The 17,184-nt window shown below is 52.9% G+C and overlaps 1 protein-coding gene across 2 annotated transcripts in view; it reads right to left on the bottom strand.

The window, feature by feature from the left end:
- Positions 1 to 17,184, bottom strand: part of CABIN1 (calcineurin binding protein 1) — a 155,902-nt gene that overhangs the window by 50,642 nt on the left and 88,076 nt on the right. For both annotated transcript variants that reach the window (XM_066365493.1, XM_066365494.1), the window contains exons 27-28: positions 16,589 to 16,771; positions 11,119 to 11,450 (exon numbers count right to left, since the gene is read on the bottom strand). In XM_066365493.1, coding sequence (XP_066221590.1) covers positions 11,119 to 11,450; positions 16,589 to 16,771 — 515 coding nt within the window. The remainder of the gene's footprint in view (positions 1 to 11,118; positions 11,451 to 16,588; positions 16,772 to 17,184) is intronic.

Genomic DNA, 17,184 nt, shown 5'->3' with positions numbered 1-17,184 from the left:
CTGGCCTGTGGTGGCGCAGTGGATATAGTGTTGTGCTAGAACCTGAGGTCACCAGTTTGAAATCATTGGCTTGCCTGGTCAAGACACATATAACAAGCAAACAACGAACAACTAAAGTGAAGCAACTATAAGTTGATACTTCTCACTTCCCCCACTCCATAAAATCAATAAATACAATCTTTTTATAAAAAATGGTGCCTCTTGGTGGAACATGGAAGGGTGAGAACAGGGCCCGCTGGCCTAGTTGGTACTGCGGGACAGAGTGAGATTGGGCATGCGCCTGGCTGCCTTGGCCTTTCACTGACCCCAGAGAGCAGCCCTTCCCCACCAACCTCCTGGTAACCACCTTCCCTCTAAGGTCTTTACCACTGTGGTTCCCATGGCCAAAACCAGTGCTAAGCATCCTGTATACAGCATTTCATCCCAGCTCAGAACAATGCTGTCCTACAGGAGAGACCTGGGACTAAAACCCAGTACTGCACAACGCTGGACCCTTGTTTTTTCCACAGCGCCACCCCCGTCCCATCCCCAGCCAATCAGTCCTCTCCCAACCTTCCCATCCCTTGGCCAGATCCCTTCCTTGTCTTTGCACCCTGGGGCCCAGCCTTTATCATCTCATGTCCCAACTATTGTGAGCACCCTCCCACTTCTCAGCCCCATGAGCCTATCCCACGTGCTCCCACTCTGTTCACTACTGGTCAGACAGAACTTATAAAAGAGTTCCTTTTGTCACAACTCAGGCAAAAGTGCAAACCCAGTTCCCTGGCGGGCTAGCTAGGGGCCCCCACTGGTCTGCTTCTGAGTCTCTGCTCCCACCTCTATACATAGGGACAAGCCTCACAGGCTGCTGTGGGGCTGAGGGCTGCTCCATGCCCAGCACAGGACAGAACCCTGCAGCTGATTGGGGGTGTGGCACACAAATGAGGGTCCCTCTAAGATAGGGATAGGTGGTTTCAATCACACCTCTCCTGGATAACACACAGGAAACAGAGCTGGCTCTTCTATGGAAGCCGGATCTCCTACGCCAGTGATTTTCAACTGGTATGCTGTGCACATTGGTGTGCAGTGAGAATTCTTAAAACATGCAACACGTGACTATTCAGTCAGGGCCACTGGCCTCTTTTACCTTAGATTTTCAAATTTAAAAATGAAAACAGCTAGCCTGACCAGGAGGCGGTGCAGTGGACAGAGCGTCGGACTGGGATGCAGAGGACCCAGGTTCGAGACCCCAATGTCGCTAGCTTGAGTGTGGGCTCATCTGGTTTGAGCAAAGCTCACCAGCTTGGACCCAAGGTCACTGGCTCAAGCAAGGGGTTACTCAGTATGCTGAAGGCCTGTGGTCAAGGCATATATGAGAAAGCAATCAATGAACAACTAAGGTGTCACAAGGAAAAACTAATGATTGATGCTTCTCATCTCTCTCCGTTCCTGTCTGTCTGTCCCTGTCCATCCCTCTGACTGTCTCTGTAAAAAAAAAAAAAAAAAAGAAAAAAGAAAAAAAAGAGAACAGCTAACACAACAATAGCCATCCGGTGTGAATGAATCAAAGTTATACCTTTTTGGGAGGGTCAGATCAGACAAAGAATGTTTTTTGGTGTGCTTCAGAATTTTAGTAATTAGTTATATATGCCATAAGGTGAAAAAGGTTGAAAAGTGCTGTCCTAGGGAAGCCTCGATGATTAGCCCAGTATCGACTATAGGAACATGGCCGGGCGCTGAGGGCAGCTGAAGGCTCAGCCACCATAGAGGCAAGGCTGCTCTGGCCCAGCAGTGCTGTAGCCGGCCTGGTCTAACAAAGCATGCTCAATGTGGGGCTGAATCCAGAGGGACAGGGACATCCTACTGCACCAGGAGAGCAAGAGTAGCCCCAGCTCAACAAAAGGGAATGTGCTGGCCTGACCAGGTGGTGGCGCAGTGGATAGAGCATCGGAATGGGAAGCGGAGGACCCAGTTTCGAGACTCCAAGGTCGCCAGCTTGAGTGCAAGCTCATCTGGTTTGAGCAAAGCTCACCAGCTTGGACCCAAGGTCGCTGGCTTGAGCAAGGGGTACTTGGTCTGCTGTAGCCTCACGGTCAAAGCACATAGGAGAAAGCAATCAATGAACAACTAAGGTGTCGCAAGGAAAAACTAATGATTGATGCTTCTCATCTCTCTCCGTTCCTGTCTGTCTGTCCCTATTTATCCCTCTCTCTGACTCTCTCTCTTTGGGGGGGAAAAAAAAAGAGGGAATGTGCTGCCCACAGCCCTCTGCACTGCTGGCCTCTCAAGCCTGGCACTCAGATGGATTGCTCTCTTGCTCAGAGCCTGACCCCAGAGGGAAGCCCCGAGCAGAAGTCACACCAAGGGCCGTGTGGGGGTCCCTCACACTGAGACTCAGCGGCTGACAGGGAGCACCAGCTGGGTTTGTTGAGACATTTTTTTCTCCAGGACTCACAGTCCTTTCCAGGGCCACAAGAACCAGTGCTGCAGCCATTCACAGTAAGCGACAGGGCTTCCTGCCCACTGAGGCACCCGTTCTCTGTCCTCACTTGAGGGAGGGAAAAGTGGGCAGAGGGGCTACTGGGAAGCAAGAGTCTAGGCCCCCAATCAGGAGCACAGGGCTACTCTGCTCCATACTCGGGAATTAGAGTAAACTACCAAGTCTCCACCTTCAACTTTTGAGCTCTGCTACACCAGGAGGATCAACTTGCAGTTGATATTCCAATGCCCCTGGCAGTGCCCTGCAGTCTGGCTCAGAGAACCTGTCTCCCAGACCAGTCTATTAAGCTTCTGTGACCAGTAACAAGTCCTGGCCCCATGCTTGCAGCCCTGCCCCACTGACCTTGGAAAAACAGTGCAGAGTGGGGAAACAGGGTGGGTCAGGCGTGCTTCATTATAGGGAATAACATCCAACTCAGACTAGCTCAAGCTGGCTTCTCAGGATCCCAGGAATCCAAAGAGAAAGTAAAGCCTCAGGCCTAGGCTGCTCAGGGAGCCCAGGAGAGAGGCTCATGACCCACATTAGCACTCAGTCAGGACCCCTTAGCCTCACTGCCACTTGGTTCAAAGTCTCTTCCAAGGGAGATCTGAGAGGCTTGGCCTAGGCAGGGATCGACTGCCAGTCTCATCAGCCATGGATGAACCCTCCCAGAATGGGGCAAGGGACAGGAGACCACTACCTGCCCTTGAATATGACAGGTGAGCCCACCCAAGGTTCAGCCTGAGTTGGCTGAGGAGGCTTCTGGAGGATGTGACCGTGAGTTGTAGTTTGCACATGGTTATCATGGGACTGAAGGGCTCACTGGAGCAAAAGCCAAGACAGGCAGGGTGGCCAGGGCCCTGCTGAGGCAGAGACCAGATGTGGCTGACCACAGGGCCAGTAGGGAGGCAGGAAGCTGCGAGGCAGAGGATATGGGCCCCGGGACCACCATGGACCTGAGCTTTGCTTGCTCTTCCCCTCTCTCAGGGCCCAGGCCAACTTCTCCTCCGGCCAAGTGCCCCCAGGAGACCCAGAGCATAGGCCTGGCCGGCACTGCACAGGAGGCTTGAGAGAAATTACTCCAGTGCTATTCCCCCAAAAGTTCTTCTGGGGCTTCTTGGGGACTTGTGGGAAGTACCTGGGTAACCCCTTTAAGTAGCAGCAGTTTTGGGGGGGGGCTGATGGGGTAACAAGACTTGGAAAAGCATCTCCACAGTAGCCATTATTTTCTTAAGAATACTGAAAAAATAGAACCCAACAAGGACTTTCTTCTGGCTGGGAAAATGCGATATCACAGTACTGAGGCTGGGGGAAGAGGGGGCTTGGCGGGGGGACCTTGGCTGGGGACTCAAGGTTGTGGGACAGGATGGAACATCCTGTGGCTTCTGTTTCTTCCGCCACTCTGCAGCTTCTCCCAGGACACCAGCACCAAGACTGCATGCCCGACAGTCAGGCAGAGCGTGGAGGATTAGGAAGGGAGGGGCAGAGGGAGAAGGCCAGGCCTCTCAGAGACCTGAAAACCATGCACTCGAAGAGAGCTCCAGACTGCCCTGCCAGCCTGACCAGTGCAATGGATAAAGCACTGACCTGGAATGCTAAGGTCACCATTTTGAAACCCCTGGCTTTCCCAGTCAAGGCACATATGAGAAGCTACGATGCATTCGACCCCCCTACCCCTACCTTACACTCTCTCCTCTCTCAATAAACAAAATCTTAAAAAAAAAAAAAAAGGAAAGATTGTCCTGCCCAACCCAACCAGGATTAGCAATTAGCCTCCTGCAGACTTGGCTGGTGAACACCAGCAGGGAGTGTGGTTGCCCAGCCATCTCAGACCCACCAAAGAGCCAGTCAATAGCTAAGGCACAAAGTGTCTGGTCAGACCTTCATGTCTGAGGCCCCAGATGGGAGCTGACAGGGACCAGGCCACAGGGCGAGGTGAGGGGCAGGGAGAGCTACCTGCATCTTGCACCTGTACCACAGCACCTGGCCCACGGCTTTGCACTGTGGCAAGGTGAGACTTGATGCCACCTGGACTAAGCAGACCTATAACGCCTCATTCCATGTTCCTGCCCTTTCAGCGATGAGGAAACTGAGGCTCAGACAGGTTAAAGAGCTAGCCCAAGGCCTCAGAGCCAGGAACAGGTAGAGCCAGGTTTGCCATGTGGTCAGGCCAGAGGGATTCAAGAGACCTGGGCTCTTGCCCTGCCCCCTACAGGGTGGGCAAGACTGCCTGGTCAGGTGCATGCCTGACACAGAGCCAGCCACCAGGGGTAACCCTCATGGCAGCACTCTCTCAGGCCCTGTCACCAAGACCACTCGCCCAGAGCCTCCAGTTAACCAACATCTCTGGGAATAGAAGGAACACGCATGCCAGAAAACGGTGCGGTTCTTCCTGGGATACATTAGTCCCCTAAGGCTTGTGCATGGCACCTACTCTGACAGAGAAGAACACACTAAATGCCCTAAAGAGGGGTAGACAGGGCAAAGGGGTCCTGATGAGAGGCACTCCTCTGCTTGAAGGACTTGCCTTCCTCAAAGTGGAGGGCCAGCTCTGTACTTCAGTCTAACCACGACACGCCCACTTGCCCCCTCCACCTTCCCTGTGTTCAGCCCCCTACCCACACTTGCCTCTGCCCCCATCTTAACCCCATAGGTCTTTCAGCCTGGTACCAACTCACCCCACCCCCACAGCCATCTTAAGCTTCTTTCTTTTTTTTTTTTCTTTTTCTTTTTTTTGCATTTTTCCGAAGCTAGAAACGGGGAGGCAGTCAGACAGACTCCCGCATGCGCCCGACCAGGATCCACCCAGCATGCCCACCAGGGGACGATGCTCTGCCTCTCTGGGGCGTCGCTCTGTTGCATCCAGAGCCATTCTAGCGCCTGAGGCAGAGGTCACAGAGCCATCCTCAGCACCCAGGCCATCTTTGCTCCAATGGAGCCTCAGCTGCGGGAGGGGAAGAGAGAGACAGAGAGGAAGGAGAGGGGGAGGGGTGGAGCAGATGGGCGCTTCTCCTGTGTGCCCTGGCCGGGAATGGGAACCCGGGACTCCTGCACGCCAGGCCAACACTCTACCACTGAGCCAACCAGCCAGGGCTAAGCTGCTTTCACTGACTCAGCAATAGCTTTGCTGTCTGCTCCTACTTGTCTGTCAGCCCCATGAGGGTAAGCACATGGTCTGACTTCTTTACTGACAGCTCCTCAGGAGCAAGACCAGTATGAGGTCCACAGAGGAATGAGATGGGTATTTGGGGAATGAATGGTAGGAAGATGGACAGAGTTTGAGCTTGCAGAAAATGATGAGCTGACAGGCCAAGGGGATAGTCTGAGGCCCAGAGGCAGGAAGGTGCCACAGTATATGGAGGAGTGGGGAGGAGCCAGGTCACTGAAGGTGGGAGGGCTGGGGGCAGAGCTGCTACCCTGAGGTTCCTGTACTCAAGGAGGCTATAGGGAAAAAGAGACTGCTTGGGAGCTTGTGTGCTGGGGGAGACCGGAACATAAGGTCTGTCTTTTTTTTTTTTTTTTTTTTTTTAAGATTTTAGCAAGAGAGGGTCAGACACAGACAGACAGGAACATCAAGCTGTTCCTGTCTGTGCCCTAACGGGATTAAACTGGCAAGCTCTGTGCTTCAGGACGATGCTCTAACCAACTGAGCTATCTGGCCAGGGCAAGATCTATCTTTTTAAAAACACCCTTTACTAGTCTCCAGAACAGTACTCAGAAGCCTTGGGTGTGTTGTGCAGTTCCCCACAAGGGCAAAGAGTATATACACTGCCATCAGTTGTGTTTCTAGTCTGCATCCCCACTGTGTGCACTTGAGGGCAGGGCTTTGCTATCTGTGCACACCTCTGTATCCCCTGCACCTCAAACGGCCTCACACACAACCACCCTTCTGTGGCCAGCTGCTGAATGAATGAATGAACCCACAGAAATGCACAGGAACCACACAGGAGGGAATACACTAAAACACCAGCAGGTCTGCCACGTCGTGGGTTGTGGGATAATGAGGTGGTGGTAGTTTCATTCTTCTTTCCAAACTTAGACAGTATATTTGTAATGGATGCTGCCAGCAATGCCAAACCCAGCCTTACTACTGGATATGAATCTCTCTGTGGAAAGAGGACCAGGAAAGCAGCTGGCCCATATGAGGGCCATCTGTCCCACCTCTTCTAACCCACAAAGGCACAACAGAACCTTCAAACAATGTGGCAAACAGACTTTGAAATGCATAGTCAAGATTCCTAGTTGAGAAAAATACTGAGTTTTCATTGTGTAAACCATATAAGGCTGGCTAGGACCTGCAACAACCCTGGGTTTCTGCATGGGGGCTGGGGCATGGCATCCTTTGCACTGGGGCCACTTTTGTATATCCAGAAAGGGAGTAGGGGCTGAAGGAAGGTGGAAATGCCCTGCTCTGTGGCCAACATACCCTCGTGATGTCTGGTCTCACTGTCTGGTAGGAATGTGAAGGTCACCACCTGCCCCTGTATACTCACCTGCATGTATGCAGCAGGGCCTCCCAGCCTGTGCCAGAAGGGGATGACTGCATCACACCCTGGAAGATTGATCTCTTCACATCCACCCAATCAGATGGTGCAGGACCCTCTCATTTAACCTGGTTCTGCAGGTTCCACAAATGAGCTGATGGCACAGGAATGTGGGGAACTATCCCCACAACAGACAGGTGAGGGGCAGGGGTTTACAGCCCAGCTGATGATCCTCCAGCTAGGCTCACAGCAGCATACAAGTTTCTTCTGAAGTGAAAGACCAGCAGCTTCCCCTAGAGACAGCACAGCACTACAGGCCCTCCTGGCCGGAGGCAGTCTCTAACTAAACAAGTCCTAAACAGACATGGGGCCCAGGCTCATTCCACAAAAAGTTGGTCTTACTGGGCTGGAGCAGCCAGGCCGCTATACTGCCACATGGACAGGCCCTTGCCCTATCACCAGAAGGACGTGCCAGAGTGTGGGCTGGGTCACAACACTGGAGCTGCTGCCAGGAGTATTCTGGATGGGGCCAGGGGGCCTGTGGTGGGCCTATAGCTTTGCTCAGGGTGAGTGGCCTTGCAAGGCAGGTTGTTTATTATCAGGACACATGTTTCCTGCCTGGTGAGGCAGCATAACTTACATGAACCTCACAACAAAACCTATAGTGAAGGTACTGTCCAGGACCTCACCCCTCACCTTGTTGTCACAGTAATTCTGTGGCAGCATCATGACACAAGAGCCCCAGGTTCTAAGAGTTCCCACATAGAGTCAGGATCTGAACTTGGGCGAAACAGGCTTCAAAGCCCACATTCTCTCCCATCCCCCCAAAATATTGCTGCCAGCAGCTAAGCAACTAGTGCTCTGTGCCCTGAAGGCACTTGCTTTGCAGAGGCTTGGGAGCTCTGAACTGAGCAGATCCTCACCTGGGGGCACTTATGAAAGACCCCGTACAGCCCCTGGGGCCTCTCTGAAGTCATAGGGATGGATGCTCTGGCAGTAACTGAGCCATGAGATGGCAACAGGAAAGTGCCACTGCCAAGCCCACAGGTGAGACTTTATGAAGCAACGTGCTGCTGTTAAATACACTCAGTGGGAAGTGTTTGTTATCAAACAGCTGTGTTTGGAAAACCGTAGCTGCTTGTCAGTTAATGGTTCTACATTAGTCATTAAGAGCACTGGTTTTGTCCCCAGAACTGTGGCCAGGCTGACATGTAGGCCTGGGCAGAACCACAGCCAGCCCCAGGATGGCAGCATGCCCCAGGCAGGGTCAGCCCTACCTCAGGGTCTCAGTGGAGCCAGGAATCTGCCCTTAAAGTTGGGGTGGCAAGTACTGCTCAGCAAAGGTCTGAATGAAGGCAAACCAAGAAGCCAGTGGTGCCACCAGGGGTATAGTCAGGACCTAGGGTATGTGGTGGCTTCCTGAGCACCTAACACACCTGGCACCCATGCAGAAAGAGGCTATTTTTCAGCATCAAGACCAGCATTCATTTTGGAAAACCAAGGATCCCAACCTTGGAACAGAGTGAACAGAAGAGGCACTGAAACAGAATGTGACGTCTGTAAAGGGTTGTCAGGAACACTGACATTCACAAGGCAGACATCCAAGCCAGCCTCTGTCCCCACTACTGGGGATGGCTGGGTCAGCTGGGGTCCATTATAGGCTGATCAAAATGACCTGGAGGGGGGGAATAATGACCTGGGGGACATTCATGGAAAGAGGAAAATAGCAAACTGTGGGCACAGACGCTCTTAATGGTGTGCAGGGGCCAGCGGAGTGGCTGGGCCTGGGTGTGGCTGATGGGCCGATGCCACGCTGTCACTCATCCCTGTGTGACCGACCCTGAGCCAGGTGCCCAGATGTAAAACAGAAAGAACATGATCCCCACTTCCTGGACTTGAAGCACCTGGAGCCTCAGAAGTGGCAGTCAAAAATATGTGTACGCAAGAGCTGGGAAGAAATATACATACAAAATGCTTTTGTTTTAGGGTGGCAGAACTGTGAATGTCCCCTCCCCAATTCTCCTCTACTTTTTAAAATAAATACTGTTCTCCACTTAGAAAAAACTCACCCAGCGAGGGGACAGGCTGTGATAACAGCAACCGGTGTACGGCACTGTGGGGAGCCCATCTGACTGCAAAGGCTCCTGCTTGCTCAGATGAAAGCGGGTGTCTGTGGGGGTGCTGGCTGGCCACTCAGGACTCTGTAGGGTCCATATCACAGCTCAGCTCTCCTCCACCCAACCCTGCATCTGCCCCTTCCCTTCCACAAGAGCACCCCAAATTCTCAGCTTCTGGAGAAGGCAACCTGCCATAGTGGGGGAAGGTGTGGTTCAGCACAGGAAGTTCCACGTCCTACTCAAAGTGAACAACCTGGAAGGGGCTGCATGGCTGCCTGGGGAAGCATCTGAAGGGGGGGATACCCAAGGCAGGAAAGGCCTGATGACAGCTGCTTGCATTCCTTAAACCCAGGACTCATGATAGCTCCTGCACTGGGCTCTGTTAGTCCCAAAAGAGGGATGGGAGAAAGTTCCCAAAGAAACACTGAAGCATGCTGGGAACAAGAAGGAAGCATCAGCCATCAGGACCCTGCAGACTGCTACTGAGGGGCTTTTATTAAAACCCAGCTCTACCTGGGTCCAGAAAGCCTAGGATACCACTGTGAATTGCAGGGCGGGCAGTGAGCAAGCCGGGCTCATGTGTGGCACCAGCAGCAGTGATGGGCAGCGGCAGCTGGGGAAGGCAGATGCTCTGCAGCAGAGATGGAGCCCCAGAGATCAACCCCGCAGGCCCAGACCTGATGACACCAGTCTACCTGCTCTGCTCTAACAAGACCAACCAGGCCACCTGAGTGCTGGGCAGTCACTACTGCAACAGGGTACTTACCTGTGCCTAGACTCCAAACAGAATTCTGCCAAGAAATAGCTTCCTGTCATATAACTAGTGCCAAGCCAGTATCTGACTCTCCGGCCAACAGCCCTTCCTGAAGTTCTATAAACATCCCACAGAAAAGTTGGCGAAGGGGCTGGCAGGGGCCTTGGTGAGGAGGCGCTTTTAAGCCTGGAACTTGCTGAGGAGGTGGCTAGACAAAGCGAAGATCACAGCTGCCCCTACTTGCTCCTGCCACCCTGGCCCTCAATGGCCATCGCCCTCACCCCAGGTGCTCACTCAGGCCTGCCATGCGCCAAGGCTGCTTGCCCTCTCCTGCAGCCCACAACTGCCCCCGTCTGCCCATGGCAACCCTAAGGTCTCAGGATAACAAGTACCTTTGAGGAGCCACAACGGCACCCCACCCATGTGCCACCCCATTATCTTCTCTGTATTTATTACAATGTACTTGTTTTATTTGCTCAATTGCATGTTTTATATCTGTCTGCCCCTCTGAATGTAGCTCAATAGGGAATAGAGACCACAACCAGGGCACTGTTTCCACACTGCCTCCTGGTAAGTGAGGAGAGAGTGAAGGAATGCATAACATGCCACAATCCCTCCACAAATGCCAAATGCCAGCTTAAAGGTCTGGCTGGGAAGCCCTTAGGAGCTCTTAAGCCTGGGGTACAGCTGTTAAGAATTGCTACATCATCTGCCTTCCAAAAAGAAATGGAGGAGTCTGTCAGCACCCAACCCCTGTGCAGCAGAGGCTGTAAAGATGGCTCTGGCAGCCACACCAGAGGGCAGGGAGACGGCAAGATGCAGCTGGAGGGGAAGGGACCCAGGGCAAGCAAGGCCCAAGACAGAGGGAGGCCTCTCCGGCATCTGGCGGATGTGCATGGTGGGCCACACTCAGGATGACAGGAGAATGGCATGGTGAGGGAATGCAACAGCAGAGTGAGCGTCACAGGCCCTCACAGGTCAGAAGAAATGAGCCTATTGGCCCTCATCCTTCACCCTCAGCAAATACCCAAGCCTGTGGCCTCACTGTGGAGGCAGCCTCCATGCCCACTCCCCATTTGATCCCTCACTACAACCTACAATCCTCACCACCTCTCACCAGGAATGCTGACCACACTTAGACTGACCCCACCTCCTGCATTTGTCTCCCCCATCCCTATCAGCAATGCCACCCAAAACCTTTAGCAGGTCCCTCTGTCTTTGTTCTGCCCACCAGCCCTCGAAGATGTCTGTGAACCCTGGAAGACCCAACCCCTCTCCTGAACTGCTCAGCGCGCATCCACTCACGTGGTGAGTCTTGCTGTAGGTGTAGAGGAAGGCCAGCCGGTAGAGGCTCTTGTAGTGCTGGGGAAAGCGGCTGAGGCACAGGTGGAAAGAGGCGATGCACTGCTCCGTGAGGAACTGGCGCTGCTCCTCAGCCCCTGCTGGCAGCCCCTGCGGGAAGGCTGCTGCCTCCCCCGGTGGCTCCCCTCTCTTCCTCCCGTCCCACAGGGTGGATGCAGATGCTGAGCTCTTGACAGGGAGGCAGGCAGAGGCTGGGGGGTCTGCAGCAAGCTTTTGGCTGCCTTGCTCTGTGGCTCGGAAGCCTTCTGTGCTCTCCAAGGACTCCTCAGTTTTTCCTACAAGTAAGAAGAAAAAGAAAGTCATTTCAGTTCTAGGCTCAGCCCTGCGTGGTTCACCACCAGCAATGGAGTCACCTCAGTGAGGTGACCTGACCTGTGCACTCCCAGTCTCTTCCTCTGTGAAACAGGATATCCTAAACTGGCAGGCCCCGAGGTTGCAGAGACAGGGGTTAGAGTAGGGCTCAGTACGGCAGCACAGGGCGGAGCCACCTCTGAGTTGTGCAGGTGCGCGTGGAAACAGCCTACAGAGGGCAGGCACGGCTGCCACCACCACAGAACCGAACAGCCAGGAAAGGCACACAAAGGGCTGCACCTGCTCCACCAGTCAAAGCCTCAGCCCACAGCCCACCCGACATGCCTCTCCAGGGCGGTTGTGGCTGCTGCTGTGTGTGAACCATGAGCACAGCACCTGGACACCCAGGACTGCTCTACCAGGATGGCAGGGCAGGCAGCACAGGAGAGCCTGCGCTGGGCGGCAGTGGCTGCAGAAGAGAACTGCCTGGCCAGGGAGGAAGGGATGAAAGGAAGGCAGTGGGAGCAAGTGTCAAGGGGGAAATGGCACCCACACACCCAGGACTCTGGCACACATTGCCTGGAGGTGGCCAGAGAAGCAGGCTGGCACCAACTCTGAAGACTGTCCATCCTGTGTGCTGAGCCCCTGACTGCCCTCAGCCCAAGAGCCCTTTCCCTACTGCAGCAGCAGCCAGGAGAAGACTGGGACAGTGCAATGCAGACTGGTCAAGGTCGAACGCCCCAGGTACCCCTCACACCAAGTCTAAGCATATCCATGCAAATACCAGGTGCACATCAAGCTTGCCCATCATTGTCCTTCTTGCTAAGTAAAGAATCTGAGCAGACACCTCCTGTCCTCTTCGGCCACCAAGACAAAGCCAGGATCGTCCCAGGACATGCAAGGCCAGCTGCTATTGGCCCTACCACCCTCTCAGCTCCCCCCCTGGCCTCATACCCTGTGGCCAGCCATGGGGAACATCTCACTCCCTGCTGCTGCCTCCCCACTGTCTTCCATATCCTAGACACACTCACTGCCCTTCCCACTTCCCTGCTTTGCCCTCAGGACTCTGCTCAGTGCCCGCTCCTCTTTCAGGCCTTCCCAGCCCCAGGGTGGTATGTGCAGAGCACCACCTGTGCTCACCTGCCTGATGTCACTGATCCCCTGGATTTATGTACGAGTGTCTTCCCTTCCCCTATCACCCAGAGCCTAGCACAGAGCCTGGGAGATCTTTGAAGCTGATGCAATGACTGAGGGATAGGTCGTATCTGATGTGGACACTATGCTCTCCTCTCATGGGAGCTCTGGAAACCATTTAGGTCCCACAGGCATCTACTCACAGCCCAATGACAACACAGCGATCCTGCTTAGGGATGGCACCCATCTGACAGAGAATACTACCACCTTTCTAAAAAACGTGCCAGTTTCTAGTGTGTTCAATTCAAAAAACACATTTCAAATATAGCTCAACAAACACAGTCTGGGCCATGAGTCTAGACCCAGCCAGCCCTGGGGTAGGCATAGGGGAAACGGGAATCAGATGAAGATGCAGGGCTCCCAGGGGTACAGATGAGGAGCTAAGTACTTGAACACAAAGACATACAGGAAAACACTGCTTATAAAAATTGAATAGAGGGTCAAGAATTAATTCAAAGAGAGCTCAGAACACATGTCTGAAGACACATAAAGAACAATAGCAGGCCCTGGTTGGTTGGCTCAGCAGTAGAGCATCAGCCTGGCGTGTGGAAGACCCGGGTTTGATTCCCGGCCAGGGCACACAGGAGAAGCACCCATCTGCTTCTCCACCCCTCCCCCTCTCCTTTCTCTCTATCTCTCTCTTCCCCTCCCGTAGCCAAGGCTCCACTGGAGAAAAAGTTGGCCTGGGTGCTGAGGATGGCTCCATGGCCTTCGCCTCAGACACTAGAATGGCTCCAACCACAATGGAGCAACACCCCAGATGGGCAGAGCATCACTCCCTGGTGGGCATGCTGGGTGGATCCCAGTCAGGCGCATGCGGGAGTCTATCTGACTGCCTCCCCGTTTCTTACTTCGGAAAAATCTCCCCCCCCCCCTCCAAAAAAGAACAATGGCAAAACAGCGATGCCAAACTACATTAAAAACCCAAGCTGCTCTGGGTTCTGGGTGGCTTGAGGAGGCACAGGAGACATGAGTGAAATGCTTTACCCACAGCATCCACTCCTACTGCTGAATGGGCCTCACAGGTCACTTTAGTGGAAAGAAGAGGGTCAGAAAGGTCAACAAGCCCCCACAATTCTTCCCAGCCAGGCTGTCTAATTCTAACCCTGGCAGCATAAAGACAGGGAATTCATCTTACTAAGAGAAAGCAAGTAAGTGCATCCTGTGGTCATTCTGGCCTAGGCCACCGCCTGCCACTAGCAATGAGGACCGGCTTGGAATGTCCATGGTGCACATGCTAGGCAAGCCGAGCACAGGCTCCATCTAATTCTCCTCACCTAATACAGCCCTGAACTAGGTGCTCAGGCAGTCAACAGGCTTCTATTTGACCAGAAGGGGTAGGCACAGGCACAGGATGGCAGTCCTTGAATGACATGTATGGTAGCTCTATACCACCATCCTCAGCCCAACTGGCAAGGAGAGCCAGGCCAGGCACTGGTGGTGTTCACTGCCTGGACTTCACAGGTTGTTGACAACTCTACTGCCCTTACAGTGATATAACAGAGTGGGTTTGTGTCTAGGTGGTGAAATTGTGGGATGTATCATTGCTACATTCACATTTTAGACAGTTTTTGAAGCTCTGACTCCTGAAAAGGTGAGTTCAGCTAGCCGCAATAGTCACATATGGAGAACCATTTTTCTGCAAGGCACCCGAGCACACATCAGAGTAGAGAATTAAATAAGGAAGGTGAGCCCTTGGGAAGTGGAACAGCTTGGGCCTGCTGGACAGCATGGGACTGAGTGAATCCTGGTGCAGGCGTGGCATGGTTGTTAGATCTGCTGCCTGGAGAAGGTCTGAGCTCCTCTACATCTTGCTACTCAATAGATGCGAAATGTGTGAGTCAGGGCCTGTGCCCTATAACACTGACTGTGGAAGCAGTCACAGGCCGGTGGCAGGGCTGCCCTTGAGTGTGCCTGGAGGGTTAGGGGTAAGGAGCACACTTAGCGCACATGGTCACTTACTCAGCGCTGGCCTAGTAGCACATCCTGGCTTTCTGCAAGGGGCCAAAAGTTGCTAGAGCTCTGGGGCCCTGATGGCTATGGCTGCTGCCCACTGGGAGCTCAAAAGAGTGTAGGTCAGCAACTGCCACTGAGCAGGGTCTGGCCTGGAGGGCACTCAGCTCCCCGTGCTCTCTGCTGGCTGTGGTTCAGAATGTATCTACTCTCCCAACAGGAAGTTCAGCAACTTTACCACCCAGGAAGGAATGAGTCCATGGAAGCACGGTGCTTCCTTGCAAGCTCACCAGCTACTACAGTGACTTTGGCTCTATCTTAACTTTCTTTACCAACGGCCAGCCCCACACACTATATGCTTAACCCATTGGCTCTGAATGGAAGGAGGGAAAAGGCAGCATGCTCCTTGTGTGTCCACAAAGACCTGCACAAGCTGGGCTGGACCAAAGCTGACCTCTCAGCTCAGCAACACCCCCAGGCTCCCTATTTCCCCAAGCATCATGAAGAGAGGCCTGTGCTAACACAATAGCAACCACAGCAGTTTGCTGCTTGATGGGCCACAGAGCACAGACAAAGGGTCTCACATCCATTAGTAAAAATAAACTTGTTTTTAAGACTGATGTGAACAATAGTTGCTATATTAGAGTGTTGGGAGTATAGGTTACTTCTTCCTTCCCCTTCCAAACTCTCTATAGTGTGTTTCTGGCAGCTACAGAATGTCAACATTAGTTTGGGATGGTATAATGACTGCCTAGTGAGAAAGTGGGGCACTGGCCTCATCTCTCACTGGTGGCTCAGGGCAGATAAATCCATGGCCTGTTTCACAAACCTTGATCCTAATGAGGATAGTTTTTTCAACCTACAGGACACGTGGCCCCTTCTAAGACCACCTAAGGGAGGCTGACAAGGAGCAGAGAATTGGGAGAGGCCTTCCCTAGCACAAATGGCTCAGGCCCCACTGCCACACCTACAAGTGAGCTCCTGAACCTTGATTCCCCCATCCAGGGCTGATGCAGTGACTTTTATGGCTAGGCCTTGGACACTAGGATGCCAGGTTATTATCAATTTCACCTGCCCCATGCAGTCCACCTGGACAGGTAGCACAAAGTAGTAGTTAAGGGTGCAGAACAACCATGGGCAAATTCCTGCCCCACTCTAAATCTCAGGTTCATCACCTGTAAAATGGCAATCATCAAAGTGTTGTTTTTTTTCCTAGGGTGGTTATGAGTTAAAACAGTACCTGGCACAGGACCCCCAAGTGTGAGTCTGGGTTATTGTTAGTGTCTGGCAAGCACCTGTTGCCCTGGCTCTGACCTGAGTGGGAAAGATTTCAAAATCCACAGCTAGCTGACCAGTCACAGCCCTAGAGTAGCACCAGGAATGTCCAGTCTGTATTCAATCTCCCAGTAATCTCTGGCCACTGATTTCCACAAAAGTGACTTAGGGACCCCAAAAGAGCAGGGCATATCCGAGGGTAAAATCAACCCTACCCTCTACCAAAAAGGGAGATTATTTTTCCCCAAAGGGATGATATAATTCAGACTAAAAATTAAACACATTTGTGACATTTAGGATCCAAATGCTTTTAAAATAACCTTTTATCAAGGGAAAAAATAGGGCACTCATGTTGTGGACATGGCTTTTTCTCCTCTGGGCCATAGAGGAGTCATCACAACAATGATAAGTGTCACTGAGTGCAAACTATGTGTCAGATACCATGCGGCACCTTCTGAGCTGCCTCGTTTAATCCTTACCACTGTGGAGTGGCCCTGGGATCACTCCCGTCCACAGGAAGAACAACAGAGACCCAGAGAGGTGACGAACTTGGCCATCAAGGTCCTAGGGCAGCAGGTGGAGGCCCGAGGACAGAAGCCAGACTGGGCCTAGGCACTCCAGAGCCCGCTTTTTGCAGCACTGACTCAGATTGCCATAGGACATCAAAGCAGTTCTAATTCACCGAGTTAAGTCTTCATACCTCTTTCCTCTGTGGCCCCTGGAAGGTCTTTACTGGTTGGTCCTGGTTGGGAACTGGGAACAGGCAGCCTCTTCTCAACGTAGGGTTTCCGGGAACCCTCCAGCGAACTGGCAGGCTCGTTAAAGAAGTCCTGTGTCGAGCTGGAGTCTGAGAGTGCCACGGCTGTGCTGTCCTGGCTGCGCTCTGAGGGGAAAAAGGGAGGGAGGGAGGGAGGGCAGTAGCATGAACCCACCACCTCCAACATGGAGGGGCCTCCACAAGGCGAGTCTCCATGCCAGAGGCCTGGTGACTGCCCTGAAGAGGAGACAGCCTAAATATAGTCACTCTGACACTGCCGAGCCTGACCTGTCTTAGAGGCCACCAAGCCACTCACCAAAGGCACCAATCTCCATGGTCAACCTTCTGGGAATTTTCCCAAACAATGGTGGTCTGGTAAATGTTTAACAACCGGCACTCAGGGGATTTAAAAAACCCCTCATTTGTAGCATGTATTGTTTCTGTGGTGTAAATACTCCTATCATGGCTGACTTCAAGCTTCCAATGTGATGTTGCTGAACATGGAGTTTCTAAGAGATGCACAGTAGTACATTATTAAA

Source organism: Saccopteryx leptura, chromosome 2 (genome assembly GCF_036850995.1).
Source record: "Saccopteryx leptura isolate mSacLep1 chromosome 2, mSacLep1_pri_phased_curated, whole genome shotgun sequence".
Lineage (NCBI taxonomy): Eukaryota > Metazoa > Chordata > Mammalia > Chiroptera > Emballonuridae > Saccopteryx > Saccopteryx leptura.
Note: the sequence above shows the minus strand (reverse complement) of the source record. Positions and strands in the feature narration are given on the sequence as shown.